General features: G+C 45.2%; 1 protein-coding gene across 4 annotated transcripts in view; it reads left to right on the forward strand.

Moving 5' to 3' along the window:
• The window catches only part of ARHGEF28 (Rho guanine nucleotide exchange factor 28), a 346228-nt gene that overhangs the window by 226338 nt on the left and 103436 nt on the right, over positions 1–16454 (forward strand). For all 4 annotated transcript variants that reach the window (XM_068248416.1, XM_068248426.1, XM_068248435.1 and 1 more), the window contains one exon: positions 14051–14181. In XM_068248416.1, coding sequence (XP_068104517.1) covers positions 14051–14181 — 131 coding nt within the window. The remainder of the gene's footprint in view (positions 1–14050; positions 14182–16454) is intronic.

Consider the following 16454-nt stretch of genomic DNA (forward strand, 5'->3'; position numbering starts at 1 on the left):
GACATTCCAACAATATATACCTATGCAAGGTAGATAGTAAGAGAACGTTCCACATTTGTAGTTTAGTTCCTAATACGGTAACTGTGTTATATTAACATGTTGAAATCCTTGTAAAATATGAACACAGGTTAGGTAGTAAAAAAAGGGGATGGAAAATCCCTTTGTAACAATGAACATAACAAACCCTCTCTAAATTTGTGATTCTTGTGCAATAACAGTGCATAGTAAATATGATGAGCATATAGGCTAGTCTTCTACACGCTAAATTGTCAACATATGGATGCATCTGTAATCCTATTCTTTGGCCACTGGTTCATCTCCATGCCAATTGTACCTCCGGTTATTGATTGCTGGGGAGAATTGTGCTCTGTCTTCCATATGATTACAGAGAGTCTGTGATTTATAGCCCTGGCTCTGTACAAATTAACAAGCTGACACATCATTGCATTCCAGCGGTTCTGGAGGTGTGTTTAGCTTCTAAGGGTACAATGTAGGCCTGAAAGATAAGTCGAATTTAAATCGAAATCGTGATCACCAAGGTCACAATTTCAGAATCGTCAAAGCGGCGAATATCGCGATCACGTCATTTCCACATGGGGAAGTTTGAAGAAGCGCCTTCAAACTTTCCCAAAGTCCCAGTGTGTGTGGCCCGCAGCGTTAGACATACCTTGCGTCCTCTGTCGCCCAATGCCAGCTCTTGTGCTTGGCAAAACAGGAGGCGAAGTGGATAGATGGGCATCGCTGGACTCATGCTGCAAACTATGTCCAGAACTGATGCAGCTTGGGGGACAAAGGAGGCACAGAGAGACACAGAATGGGCACTGAGTGGGCACAGAGAGACACAGGAAACACAGAGGGGGCACAAAGAGAGAGACAGAGGGGGCACAGAGAGAAACAGAGCGGGCACAGAGACACAAAGGGGCAAGAGAGAGACCCAGAGGAGGCATGAAGAGGCAAAGGGGGCACAAGGAGAGACAGGGAGACAGAGGGGGAGTAAACAGGTACAGAGAGGGGAAATAAGCTTGATTTAAAGGAAATCGTGAATCGAATCGAAATCGCAATTTCGGACAGAAATCGCTCAATTCAATTTTTTCCTAAAATCGTTCAGGCCTAGTACAATGGTTAATTTGCATATATTCAGCAGTGGTGCTCTGGGAGACATCTCAAGCTCACTCCAACCTGAATTATTGCAAATTCTTTCTGTTTTAGGAAAGCAAACTTTTGTTTTTCTTAACATCTTAGTAAGGGGGCTTTTAGGACCATTGTAGTCCCTTACACACTCCAATGAGTTCTGGGTCACCATGAGCTGGCTGGTTAGTCTGTACCTTATAGCCCTGGGTTATTAACATATAAGGCACATAAAATAAAACTAAATACAGACAAGTTGTAAGATCGGTGCATGTAATAGAGGGTACACGTCAAAATTCTAAGAACACATATATGTGACTTTTATAACATTTGTTTGAAAACATGGCAACAGAGCTTGTAAAATGTACGTGAAAGAGAACCTGCCACACACAGACATGGTGAACCGCCGCGGTGGAATCCCATCGCATAAATCCCAGCATGACCTCAGACCTGAAGTCAGCTGGACAGTGGTGTTCATGAACCTGAAGGGAGCAGGGATCACTGACCTAACAAGTGAGATCCAAGTATAGACAGAACGGTGTGCCTAATTTATAAAAATTAGCTGACACCTTGATTCAAACTGCTTTTAAGTCTGCCCCCCCCCCCCCCCCCCCCAAAAAAAAGCCTAACTAGTGTTAGCTAGTACTTTAGCTATAAGTTGGCAATTGGCTTTCATGTATTTTGCTAGTAGCTGTAATTTGCTGATTAAAGGGGATCTGTAAGTTTGAATTCTCATAAAATGAGAAACGTACCTCTGGGGCGTTGATTACTATGGTATTCCCCCTCCAGGCCGCTATTGACACCGGGGAAAGACCTAATTTGACTTCCAGCTATAGATGGCGGACAAATTACACTGTGTTTATCTTAATTTGGACTCCATCTGTTGACAGCGTCAAAATAACTGACTGAGCGCCGCTATAGTCGTAATTCACTTCACGGCCTATAGCGGCGCTGAAATTTCCAGCGTCCTTGTTTCCTGATTGGTGCCGGGTGTGCCCCCACAGCATAGAACAGGCTGGAGTGTATTTTTATTCCTGTTTTTCCTAAAGCTGTCGTTTGGAACTAGCCATCGCTGTTTTAAAGTTAAAGGATGAGAATTATAGCAGAATAATAACACTTTTTTTACAAGAAGTCTCAACAATAGCAGCATCCAGGTTTCTCTCAGGAAAGTCTTATTTTAGCTTACAGACGTCTTTTGTTGTTACTGTAAAGCTACGTCATGAAATTAGTTATACCGGTAAATAGAAGGCTAGAATCTGATTACACTGTTGTGAGTTTACAGGAAAGATTTATTTTTGAAGTTAAAGGTAAGGTGCGATTTTATTTATTTTGAATTCTGCTCCTTTGCAGGCTGAGAGATTTACTGACATATGGGTGGTACGATGGTACGGTGGATAGCACTCTAGCCTTGCAACATTAGGGTCACGGCATCAAACCTGGGTGAGGACCGTCTTCACAGAGTTTGTTCCATGTCCCAAAAACATACAAATAAGTTGTTTGCCCACCGAAATTGGCCTTGGTCTATGATAAACACATTAGAATAGAACTGTGGTAGGGATGAGCTTGAGAGCTCCTCTGATGGACAATTGCTGACTATATACTCTGTAAAGCGCTGCAGAACATGTCAGAACTAAACAAATACATGATGAATTTATTTTATTTTTTTCAGCCTTTTGGTATTATTCTTTCCCACTGTGGGTAGTCTCCCGCTGCTCTCCCCAGTCCCCTTTTCTGCAAAGAGGGGAGCAAAATTGTCCAATATCGTGCAGTAAATACAGAATCAGCTGACAGGATAGATAAATGATCTATGACAATCCTTGTGCGTTTTGAAAGACCATCATAATTCATTGCATCGGCGGATATTTGTTGAATGTCAGCAGTGTGCACAGAACTATGAACAATTCTTAACCGCTTCTATGGTTTGCTGCAGGACTTCAGTTCCTGCCCAGTCACGTAGATAATCGTCAGTGGCGGTGGATGGCCGCTGCTCGCTCCCTCGCTCGTTCTCGCGCGGGTACTCGCTGCTGCCTGTTAGAGGGGAGATGAATAAATGGGAACTCAGTTCCCATTCATTAATCCTCATCTTAAGCCCTTGTGTCAATGAACGCCAGCATCAATGTGATGTCTGCGTCATTGTATCTTACAGAGTAACACTTCCACACATTTCTGCCTGTTTAGCGTACTAATAGTACACAATGAAAAGTAATGCGCGAGGACATCTTGTGGCCAAATAGTAAATTTACACCTAAATACATTTTTGGGTTTTTTTTTATAAAAAGACCTACACTTAATTTAAAATTAACTAGTTAAAGAGACTCCGTAACAAAAATTGCATCCTGTTTTTTATCATCCTACAAGTTCCAAAAGCTATTCTAATGTGTTCTGGCTAACTGCAGCACTTTATACTATCACTGTCTCTGTAATAAATCAACTTATCTCTCTCTTGTCAGACTTGTCAGCCTGTGTCTGGAAGGCTGCCAAGTTCTTCAGTGTTGTGGTTCTGCTATGAACTCACCTTTCCAGGCCCCTCTCTGCACACTGCCTGTGTGTTATTTAGATTAGAGCAGCTTCTCTCTTCTCGATTATCTTTTACAAGCTGGATAAATCGTCCTCTGAGCTGGCTGGGCTTTCACATACTGAGGAATTACAAACAAGGGCAAAGCTGTTTGCAGGAAGAAAAGAGCAACCTGAAACTTCAGTGCATGGGGGAAAGAAACACACAAATGATCTCTTCAGATTCAAAAGGAAGGGTGTATACAGCCTGCTTGTGTATGGATGTATTTTCTATGTGTGGACATACTGTACATCAACCTACTTCCTGTTTTGGTGGCCATTTTGTTTGTTTACAAACAAACTTTTTAAAACTGTTTTTTAACCACTTTTAATGCGGCGAGGAGGGTAATAGGAGATGTCCCCTAACGCACTGGTATGTTTACTTTTGAGCGATTTTAACAATACAGATTCTCTTTAATGCCTATGCTCTCCCATATTAATCCAAATAAATAATTTGCATTAAAAAAGACAATTAAAAAAATACATAAATAGTAACCTTACGCACTAAACTTTTTTAAATTTGTATGTCAAAAGGGTATATTACTGTTATTTTTGAAAATATGGGCTTGTAAATAGTGATAGACGCAAAACTGAATTTTTTTTTTCAAATAACATATTGTCGCCATACATTGTACTAGGGAAAAATTTTAATAACCAGGACAAATGAGCAAATAAAATGTGAGTTTTAATTACGATAACGTATTATTTTAAAAATATAATGGCTGAAAACTGAGAAATGTTTTTTTTCATTTTTTTTTCTTATTTTTCCCGTTTTAAAATGCATTTAGAATTGAGGTAGATACAATGAAGATACAAAGTCGGCACTGCTGCATGTTGTGCATTTATTGCTGGATGTTGCTTTCATCACATTTCGTGCAAGATATAAAAAAATCACATACCGTGCAAAAGAGGCTTGTAGCTGTGAGCTGGTGGTGGGCGCTGGGTGCAGGAGTAGCCTGACGGCCGTTTCGCGCTATCTAAGCGCTTCTACGGAGGCCTCCGTAGAAGCGCTTAGCGCGAAACGGCCATCAGGCTACTCCTGCACCCAGCGCCCACCACCAGCTCACAGCTACAAGCCTCTTTTGCACGGTATGTGATTTTTTTATATCTTGCACGAAATGTGATGAAAGCAACATCCAGCAATAAATGTGCTTGGAAGAACAAAGAGAAATCGAGAGCCCAATATGGTGTAGTATTGTTAAGTTGGTTGTGGTTTAAAGCAAAATATTAAGATATACTCACAAACATGGGTTACCCATAGGCAACCACTTCAAATGCAGGTGGGGAGTATTAGAACCTGACCCCACTCAGGTTATTAAGATGTCGCTCTCTATAGATAGGAAACGGGGTAGCACCCCCTCCACCGAGGGTGGAATCAAGATTTCAGCAAGGCTTGGTGTACAGAGGCGCCAGAGTAGAATAAAAATGTTTAAAAACCGTCTAAAAGAGGGGGATGTTCAGGTGGACTTACCTCCCTCAAAAATATAGAACTCAATTGAGTCACAATATATCAATACAAAAAAACGTTTTATTTAACTCCACTTAGTGCAACGCGCTTCGCAGGTGTGGTCCCGCTTCACCAGGCAAACAGGAGTATAACTCAATGGGTCTAGATGCAGAAGTGAGCGCCTCTGTCAGAGTATTGATATATTGTGACTCAATTGAGTTCTATATTTTTGAGGGAGGTAAGTCCACCTGAACATCCCCCTCTTTTAGACGGTTTTTAAACATTTTTATTCTACTCTGGCGCCTCTGTACACCAAGCCATCCAGCAATAAATGCACAACATGCAGCAGTGCCGACTTTGTATCTTCATTGTATCTACCTGAACTCTGCCTATCCCAGCCAGAGCACGCTGGACGTGCCACAAGAGTTTAACTCACTACAGCCCTGCAGGTCCTTCACAAGAGCAGATATAAATTATATGCAGTGCCGACCCTTTTTTTTTCTCCCCCTCCATTGCCCTCGCATTTAGAATTGAATAGTTCTTAGCAAAATGTACCACCCAAAGAAAGCCTAATTGGTGGCAAAAAAAATAAGATATAGATCATTTCATTGTGATAAGTAGTAATAAAGTTATAGGAAAATTACTGGAAGGAGCGCTGAAAGGTGAAAATTTGCTCTGGTACAGAAGGGGAAAAACCCCTCAGCAGTGAAGAGGTTAAACAATGTGTTTGCAAAGTCTACAGTACCTCATCATTAAGTGATCCAATTGTTTACCGTATCGGCCATCAGTGTTTTAAAAACACATAATGTTGCTTGAATATGTTGAAAAATGAATCATGGAATCATCGTTCGTTTTACACAATTATCTCTCAGCGGCACTTATTCAATTCACATTTTATCAACAGTATATCACCTAGGAGAAAAAAGTGAATCGAATAAGGGCCTACGTAGCTTTAGGCCAGTTTCACACTAGAAACCAGCATTATAGGTGCAGTGCATTGCAGCTTCAAAAATAGCCTTTGGAGATTACTGTGGCAATGCGCGGTATTCTCACTTGTGGCTGCAAGCCAAACTATAACCGAGGCTCTCTAGCGCTCACTTCCTGTGGCGGAAATACGAAGTGCATTAAGTGTATTGACAAAGTACTCTTCCGTGCATTTGGGACGCAAATGCGAAACAGTTTGAGATATCTGCGGCGCCATAGACTTACATGACTTCTGGTCGCCACTGTTAAATTGCCTATAACGCGCTGTTATCGCGTCAAATCGGCAGGGCTGTGGAGTTTGAGTTGGAGTCAGTCGAGGAGTCAGTCGGGGCAATTTTGGGCATCCGGAGTTGGAGTCTGAGTCGTGGTTTCATAAACTGAGGAGTCGGAGTCAGGAGTCGGATGATTTTTGTACAAAATTCACAGCCCTGTTAAATATTAGACTAAGGAGTCGGAGTCGAGGAGTCGGGCCATTTTGGTTACCCTGAGTCAGAGTTGGAGTCTGAGTCGTTGTTTCATAAACTGAGGAGTCGGAGTTGGAGTCGGAAGATTTTTGTACCGACTCCACAGCCCTGCAAATCGGAAAACTGCATCTCATCACACCGCAGTAGGTATGAAATGCCCTATAGGTTTCCATTGCTTTAGGGCCCTTTTCCACCAGCGCGTTTGCGCTGGCTGAATCGCAAAAATGCAAACCGCTAGCGATTTTACAATCGCTACGGTTTGCTTTTTAACATAGGAATCGCGGTAGGTCATTTCCACTACCGCGATTCGTTTTTGTCGGGAACGCGAACGCGCGGCGGAGCGATAATTGCCGCGATTTTGCTATGCAGTGCATAGCATAGCAAAATCGTGGCCGCGAACGTCGGGGAATCGCCGCTAATTGCGATTCAGCAATCGCTAGCGTTCAGCGTGAACGCTAGCGATTGCTAGTGGAAAAGGGCCCTTAGTGTTACCCTGCGGTAAAAAGGGTAATGTAGCACAATGAAAACATCCCCCTGTGAAAGGGGCCTTGGGAACCCCAAGTCCCAGTTGGAAAGTTTTAGCCAAACAGGTGTGTTCTTTGATCTTCTGAGGCGCCCTGGTGACATGCTTTCTTTAGAGGAGCCCAATGGAGGGAAGTCTCCTAGCAGGGGCCTAACTAGGCCCCACCGGGCCCCCCTGCAGAATTTCAGAGCGGGCCCCCCTCCCCTCCCTGGGGCCCTCTCGGGGCCGTTTTGTGGGGGCTGGAGGGATGGCAGCATGAGGGAAAAGCCTTGGCCACATTCGGCAGGGAGAGTGGAAGTTTCCCCCTCTCCCTCACCTCGGGGCTCTCCCCTTCCGCTCCCCTCCAGCTTAAGTTACAGTGTGGGCAGCGGCGGGCAGATACATACCTTCCGTGCATTCCACCGCATACTCCTCGCTCTAGCGTCTGACGTCACCCCCAGGGGGGGCGGGCCCCCTCGCGGGAGCAGGGGCTGCAGGCCCTATTGTTATGCCAGTGTCTCCTAGATGTTCAGTAGCTCCTTATACCAGGACTGTGGAGTCGATACAAATATCATCCGACTCCTACTCCTCAGTTTATGAAACCACTGACTCCAACACCGACTCCAGGTACCCAAAATGACTCCGACTCCTTAGTCAAATACTTACCAGGGCTGTGGATTTCGTACAAAAATCATCCGACTCCTCAGTTTATGAAACCGACTCCTCCAGGTACCCAAAATTGCTCCCACTCTCCAACTCCGACCCCACAGCCCTGCCTCATACGTCCTTCAGTGAGTATACGGCTTTCCATAAAACCACAAATTAACTTGCTTCCTTTCCATGTTAAAATTCTGCTGGGCCAGGGTTCCCATCCTTTGTGCTGCAGGAGAGATATGGTGAAAGTTGATTTCTGTGGCTAATTCATTCATAGTCATTCATCGTATAAACAGAGCACCACAAGTGACACTTCACTTCCGTGTGGTATGTGCGTGCGCTAGCCCCATCATCTCCTGTCACATCTCTACTACAAGGAGGGCGAGCAACACCTAAATGGAACAGCTAATCCCCATAGAGGCTCTATTTCCAGCAGAGGAGACAGTTTGGAGTCTCTGTCTCCTAGTAACCCTTTCATACATAATTCCCATTGCATTTAGAAGACCTGAAAGGCCGTTTTAATAGTTTATACGCAGTCATACAGCTGCAGTCCCACTTTCACCCTCCCGTATAAATGTCAGCGGTAGTTGATTCTGTTTTGAAAGTGTTTGGTTTGTTTTGTCTTTGCAGTAAAGTAGTGTTAACTCGGTAGATGGGGAAATGTGTAGCATGTATGTGTGAGTTCTTTATGTGTAAGGAAATGGGGGAAGCCAGCAAACAAGGTGCTCTATTGTACCATCCACACAACATTATTTATGCAACTCTTGCAATCGTTTAAAGTGATTATGTGCCGTAATAGAAATCAGATGGTGCCTTTCATTTTTTTTCCCTCACGAACCGAAAGGCAGTGGAGATTTTCTTTATCACCGCTGGAACTGTAAACCACCTGCCAGAAATTGCTGCATGGAGTAACAGGTCTACATTACAGTATGAGGCAAATTGGGCGCGTGCGGCTCCTGGACAAATCGTGTGCAGCCATAGACTTTAGTTTAAAATATCGCCAAGCCAGCGACAAAGGAGAAATTCAAGCGCCAGACAAAGCCTGATAATAATTTTTTTAGTTTTTTTTTTTTTTTTTCTGTTATTTGTGCAGGTGGAATGGTTTGGGCCCTTTTAATGTCCAGAGGACTTTAGGAGGATGTGCCTTTTGGATGTGTATTGTTAAATCTTACAAGCAAATAAAGATGGTAGTTTTTAAGGACAGTATTTGAGCCACCCATATTGTACAATGATGAGATTTACTGATTTTTAAGTTGCGCACCCTGAACTTTGTGACTCACAGGGAAAGGTCTGACCTACATTAGAGGTGAAAGTAGCTCTCCGGAATGTGTCTGTACACAGTGTGTGTGTGTGTGTGTGTGTGTGTGTGTGTGTGTGTGTGTGTGTGTGTGTGTGTGTGTGTGTGTGTGTGTGTGTGTGTGTGTGTGTGTGTGTGTGTGTGTGTTTAAAAGAAAAAAAAGGTGGGGGCTGGAAATACTGGCATCGGATGTAGCCGATAAATGGGAATTTGTTTATAAAAGGGCATCAGATGTACAGTGGCTGATAAATAAATGTCACTTTAGTTTATAAAAGGGTGCCAGATGTAGCCAAAAACCCTAACCCCCTCTGGTGCCTAACATTAACACCCCCCCCCCCCATGGTGCCTAACAATAATCCCCCCCATGGTGGTGCCTAACCTTAAACCCCATGGTGGTGCCTAATCTTAAACTCTTCTCCTAGCACCTAACACCTTAACCCCCATGGTGACGCTTAACGGTATTAAATGAAATCGTTGTAGTCACAATTTTTGAAAGATATCACCAGTATTTGATGTGATTGTTGTAGCTGCATTTTTATGTCATATTAATGGTATTCAATGAGGTCATTGTAGCTGTACAATTAAGGGCTTACAGTGTAGAAATTAGGTTCTGCATTGTAACGCAAACATTTTCATGATATAGCCTCTTGTGTCCTCCTGTATCCCCCATGCTTCCTCTAACTTCTTCTGTCCCAGCATGTGTGTGCAGTGTGCCATTCGCTTCCTCCCCCGTGTTTCCTGCTTCCCGGTGTGTGTAGCAGCAGCTGTCTTACTCATTCAGCCATGCCTGCGGATATTGCAGACCACCTTCACTTCCAAGCAGCTGCCACTTGTGATCGGCTTGTGCTGACGCTCTCAGCGCAAACTGTTCCTAGAGCGAGCCACGCGGAGGAGAAGGAGGCCCCCACGGGCATGGCGGATTACGTAAGACAGCTGCTGGTGCACAGGGGAGAAAGCAGAGGCCCGTAGAGAGAGCGGGCACACTGCACAAACAAATCCAGGGAATCCCAGACGGGTCTTCAATTCGTAGCGGCGGGTATCTGTAAGTCGGTCATTCCCTGCCTTCATCGTATACGCAGGGACTTTTCTCCCCAGTTTTTGGGGAGCAAAAATGTGCATCTTATACGGTGGAAAATACGGTACTTTTTGGTACTTTTTCAGCTGCAAAATGCTGAAAAGTTATTTTAAAGAGAAGATGAAAAATTATCTCCTAGGAGAAAACTCTGAAGGAAAAGTTAATTCCATATGGGCCTCAGTCTGTTATTAAGTGGAAAAAGATCACAGCCCTCAGGTAAGTCCCGCTGAGGATTGCTGAAATGTTAGTGAATGGCAGTTGTGGTGGTGCAGTATCGCACAGGTGTCTATATGGAGAACATTTAGCTAATAAACCCAGGATGTCTCTGGTTTATTTCAACTTTAAAAAGGGTCTTATTGTGGTTCCCTGTGCAACTGCAATGCCACAATCATTAATTCACATATAAGCTTTCAACTATGACCTGATATGGCTCGGTGAAAGCCGCAGGTCACAACCTATTTATAGCAGAGAAATTGAGTGAATCAGTCTATTTTTCTTGGTCACTTCTTGTAACCTCCCTGGAGGCCCTCACAAATCACTAAAGAGGCCTTAAGTAAATCAGGGTGGTTGGCCTCTTTACTCTCAGGTACTGAACTTCCTGAAATAGACGGAAATCCGTTTGCAGAAGAAATTCTGTATGATAGTTACAATCTGTTAGCAGAGGCACACAACAATGTTGTTCTGCTTTTCTGTGGGACAGGAAGCCACCTTAGATATGGATGCTGCTGAAAGGAGTCTAATGGAGAGAAGCTTCTGTAGCGCCATGAATGGAGGTTGGGCGAGTGGGGCAGATACAATTGTGAGAGAACGTCATCGGTTCGAAACAATCTATGTCAAACTTTTTAATGGCCAACTCTATGGGATTAGCAAGACAGGCCGATTTTCAGTCTTCTAAAACAGTGTATGATTGTGTCTGGTTAATAGCTGAAGGGCTTAGACAGTTTTCTTTTTGTAACATATAATCATATTTCATTGTTTACTACTCTTCTCTGTGTTCTTTTGTCTGATGAAAATCTAATCCTCCAAAGATGCCAAGGAGAGTGCATGTATGAGATTAGCCATTGGCACTCATAGATTGTGGCTTGGACCTCTGCCTCCTGTCAGCAGAGAAATGCGGTAATCTTCATAAAAATGCACCACTTGTAGTATCTTGTTGCTGGCTGAAAATATCTAGGTAGTCTTAGGCTGCCATCCCAGACCTGAGCCTGTTCTGAGTCTTGGCCATGTGGTCTCCTCTGGTTACACGTTTTATTGGTTTATAGCTCAGGTCACCAAGTACATTTGAACGTTTGTGCTGTGGATCCAGCTGCCAAAAGGGATTATTAATAATGCATGAACTCCAGGTGTTGGTGAACCCAGCTGGAAGGCACATCACAGTGTGTTTTGGAATTCAAGACGGAAGATTGCCGATGGTGACCTGTATCAGATATCAGATTGTGAGGTTTTTAATACTTTTTTAATGCTTTTATATCCGGAGAGGATCCACCAGGATTGCTGTTTGGTAGTTATAGATGAAGTTCATCGAACGATTTGGCCATAATGAATGTAAATGTCCAATTTCATCTAAACCATTTGAGATGCCTTCAGATGTTTTCACAGATGAATTCTTAATTCTTGGTTGGAATGATGGCCTATCCGAATTCTTCCAATTCTTTTTGTGCTCTTTCATATCAAGGGGCATGGTGATAAGAATCAAATAGTAACATTTAGGAATTTTGTTTTTTTAAATGATCTTTGCCGTTTTGTTATTGGTAAGTGAAAGCATGATGTTAGTCCTTTTGTCTTGGTTTTCTTGGTTTGGTTCCACTATTGCAGGACCTGGAAGCTGTCAATGTCTTTATTTTATTATTGTAAAAGGTTAGGTGAATTTAAAGCAGATATGCACTAAAATCGGGCTCTGGTTGATAATAACAGAATCAATCTATTACAGCTTCTGCGGGGCTGTAATAGATTCTGTGTGAGTATTTTGGTGCTGCTCCTTCACCATAAGTCTTGTTCAGGTGCACAGTAGAGGTCGATGACATGCTAGAGAAGGTCACTGACATGCTAATAATTTCAAATGACAATTGTATGCAGCAGGGCTATGGAGTCGAGCAATTTTGGGTACCTGGAGTCAGAATTGGAGCCGGAGTTGGTGGTTTCATAAACTGAGGAGTCTGAGTCTGGTGATTTTTGTACAAAATCCACAGCCCTGGTAAGTATTAGACCAAGGAGTTGGAGTCAAGAAGTCGGAGCAATTTTGGGTACTTAGAGTTGGAGTCGGAGGTTTCATAAACTAAGGAGCCAGAGTATGATGATTTTTGTACCCACTCTGCAGCTTGGAATTATATCCACACACACACTCACTCACTCTCTCACTCACTCACTCACACTCTCTCTCTCTCTCTATGAATGCCTGCAGTGCTTACATATCTATTATTACCTGTGGTCCTTTTATCAGAAAATCCATTACACGTTACCCCATTCATGTGCAGCCCATTTTGTGTATACCCATTCATGCAGCCCATCCTGTATACCCCTGTTAATGCACCCTATTTTGTGTACCGCCACTCGTGCAGCCCATTACATGCACCCCCCCACACACTAAATCAGTCCATCCTGTGTAACCCCTCTTGCAACCCGTTTTCTGTACTCCCACTCTTGCAGCTTATTTTGTGTACCCTCACCTGTGTAGCGCATTTTGTGTACCCCCACTTGTGCAGCTAATTTTGTATTCCCCTTACTTGTGCAGCTGATTTTGTATACCCCCACTTGTGCAGCTAGTTTTGTATACCCCCACTTGTGCAGCCCATTTTATGTACCACCTCTCGTGCAGCCCATCGTGCATACCCTCACTCATGCAGCCCATTCCATGTACCCTTATTCTCTCAGCCCATTCCATGTACCCCCATTCTTGCAGCCCATTCCATGTACCCCCATTCTTGCAGCCCATTCCATGTAGCCCCATTCTTGCAGCCCATTTCATGTACCCCTATTCTTGCAGCTCATTTCATGTACCCCCCATTCTTGCAGCCCATTTCCTGTACCCTCATTCCTGCAGCCCATTTCATGTACCCCCCATTCTTGCAGCCCATTTCCTGTACCCTCATTCTTGCAGCTCATTCCATGCACCCCCACCCGTGCAGGTCATTCCATGTACCCCCATTCTTGCAGCCCATTCCATGCACCCCCACCCGTGCAGGTCATTCCATGTACCCCCATTCTTGCAGCCCATTCCATGTACCCCCATTCTTGCAGCCCATTCCATGTACCCCCATTCTTGCAACCCATTCCATGTACCCCCATTCTTGCAGCCCATTCCATGTACCCTCATTCTTGCAGCCCATTCCATGTACCCCATTCTTGCAGCCCATTCCATGTACCCTCATTCTTGCAGCCCATTCCATGTACCCCCATTCTTGCAGCCCATTCCATGTACCCCCATTCTTGCAGCCCATTCCATGCACCCCCATTCTTGCAGCACATTCCATGTACCCTCTACTCATGTATATCCCATTACATGTACCCCCCTGTTATGTATGTCCCATTACATGTACCCCCCTGTTATGTATGTCCCATTTCTATGCAAAACGCATCATATAAACAGCCCATTAATTGCGCCTTCAAAGTCTAAATGATAACTTTGATGTTACAGTCCCTGGAGCCAGTTGGGAGTTTATTCTACATGCTGGCCTGGACTCTCTGCAGAAATCCTCCCTAGAGAGTACATTGAGTGTGCTGTTTATCGTTAAATTGGATATGTTTGTTTTTGTTCCTTTTTTTAATGTTTAGTTGTGTATTCGTTATCTTTCTGGTTTTGGGATGCCTGTTTTTTGACCCTCCTGAATATAATGACCAGTTTACTAAATTACACCTCACCCTGCTTTTTAGCTTACACCTTTCTTGATATCTACTGCATGTTGTTTAGTGTCTCACTAAGTTAATTCTGCTCTTTCTTTTATTTCAGAAAAAAGACATTCCTCAGTAGATGTCCTGAAGAGGCTGAAGTACCCGCCCACTATGATAGCGGCAGCCCGCCTGACTGCCATGCTGAATGGCACTGATGAGGTGTATGCCAACTCTATGGTAGTGGATGAAGTAAGTCTGGTTTCACTATGCTTTTCTCACTGGTCACGACGCTGCTCCATCGCCGCAGGCTTCTCTCTCTGCCGTCAACAGAGTGCTGACCGCCCGGTCAGGAGCCGCTTTCATTGGCTCCTGAATCTGTCTATCAATGGGAGCCAATGTGATTGGCTCTTTGTATTCACGTGGTCAGGAGCCAATGAAAGCGGCTCCTGACCTGCTTACAGAGCTCTGCCATCCTATAGACGGCAGAGCGAGCTAAGTTGTGGCGGGTGCAGAGTGGCGAGAACGGCAGTGATGCACAATTCAGTGCGACATTGAAACTAGGTCCAGTCAGAGCTGCAGCACCACCTGCTGGATGTAGATTCATACTGCGTCGGTCCGCAACCAGTTAAACATTTCTAATGGCGAAGCTATAAAATCTGTAAACCTAACGTTTCAGAGGCGTAACTGCAGGTGCAGGAAGGCCCAGAGCGGTGGTAGTTTCCAACTGCTTACCCTCCCTCTTTCCAATACAAGGGCGGCCACTTCGGAGCAGGTGGTGTTGTGCCCACACTTATTATCGGGGGCCACTTTTGTTATATGATTCCTAGCAGATATCGTGGGCCTCCTGGCAGTGGGGGTCACCACAGGGAAGGAATGGGGAACACTGGGGCACACATGATTTGTAGTGACACCCATACGTGGCTGCTCATAATTTAAATTAGATAGTGCTGCCTGCAGCAGAGGTGGGGTTAACGTAAAGAGAACCCGAGGTGGGATTTAATAACGTTAGTAGGGCACAGAGGCTGGTTGTGCACACTATCACCAGCCTCTGTTGCCGTATAGCGTGCCCCCAGGCCCCCCCCTGCGCTCTGCTGTCCCCTGTAATAAAAACCGCCATGCTAGTGACATGGACCTTGTCGCTAGCACGCTGTTTACCTAAGAGGTGCCTGTCACCACCATTTCCCCGCCTCCTCTATATCGCCGCTCCCGGCCCGCGTCCCTTCCCTCCCGCTGATTGGCATACGGCAACAGAGGCTGCTGATAGTGTGCACAACCAGCCTCTGTGCCCTACTAACGTTATTAAATCCCACCTCAGGTTCTTTTTAAGTATGCCGCCTATAGCAGATGCATTTCACCCACAGGCCATGTAACTCCACTACTTCCACCTTCCGGGTTTTGAGGAGGAAGTGTGGTGTTATGTGGACCATGGGTGGAACCCATCGGCTATAGGCGGCGACAAAGGTAAGTTGATCCCCCTCTGCTGCAGATAGCGCTATCTAATTTCCATTTTGATTACGGGTAGCTACGTAGTCTTAGTGCACAACACTTGTCACTACTAGTTAAATTAAACAATCCGGTGGCCTCAATTCACTAAGCTTTATCAAACACTTTATCAAACGTTTGATAATTTACCTCATGGCTAAAATGTAATTTTGAATTCACTAAGGTGTTATATATTTATCAAATGTTTTATCGATAAAACCAGGGGCGTAGGAATAGGCCCTGCAGCCCCCGCGCCCGCGGGGGGGCCCGGCCCCCCCCCCCCCCTGGGGCCCGCTCGGGGCCGTTTTGTGGGTGCTGGAGGGGTGGCAGCATGAGGGGAAAGCCTTGCCCACAGTCGGCGGGGAGAGGGGTAGTTCCCCCCTCTCCCTCACCTCGGGGCTCTCCCCTCTGTGCTCCCCTCCAGCTCGTAAGTGTCTGTGGAGCTGTGGTGGGCAGCGAGCGGCGGGCAGATACATACCTGCTTCCGTGCGTTCCATCAGAGACTTCTCCCTCTAGCGGCTGACGTCACTTCCGGAAGTGACGTCAGCCGCTAGAGGGAGAAGTCTCCGATGGAACGCACGGAAGCAGGTATGTATCTGCCCGCTGCTCGCTGCCCACCACAGCCCCACAGACACTTACGAGCTGGAGGGGAGCACAGAGGGGAGAGCCCCGAGGTGAGGGAGAGGGGGGAACTACCCCTCTCCCCGCCGACTGTGGGCAAGGCTTTCCCCTCATGCTGCCACCCCTCCAGCACCCACAAAACGGCCGCGAGCGGGCCCCGGGGGGGGGGGGGGGCTGCTCAGAAAATCTGCAGGGGGGCCCGGTGGGGCCTAGTTACGCCCCTGGATAAAACGTTCAATAAATCTATAACACCTTAGTGAATTCCCAAAATTAGATTTTACCCATGAGGTAAATTATCAAAAGTTTGATAAAGTGTTTGATAAAGCTTAGTGAATTGAGGCCTGTGAAGCAGAGAGCAGGAATAGGTCTATTTCCAATGCTCACTCTCCTGTAAGATGACCCTGAAGTAATCCTGAGCA

The sequence above is a fragment of the Hyperolius riggenbachi genome, chromosome 1, assembly GCF_040937935.1.
Source record: "Hyperolius riggenbachi isolate aHypRig1 chromosome 1, aHypRig1.pri, whole genome shotgun sequence".
Lineage (NCBI taxonomy): Eukaryota > Metazoa > Chordata > Amphibia > Anura > Hyperoliidae > Hyperolius > Hyperolius riggenbachi.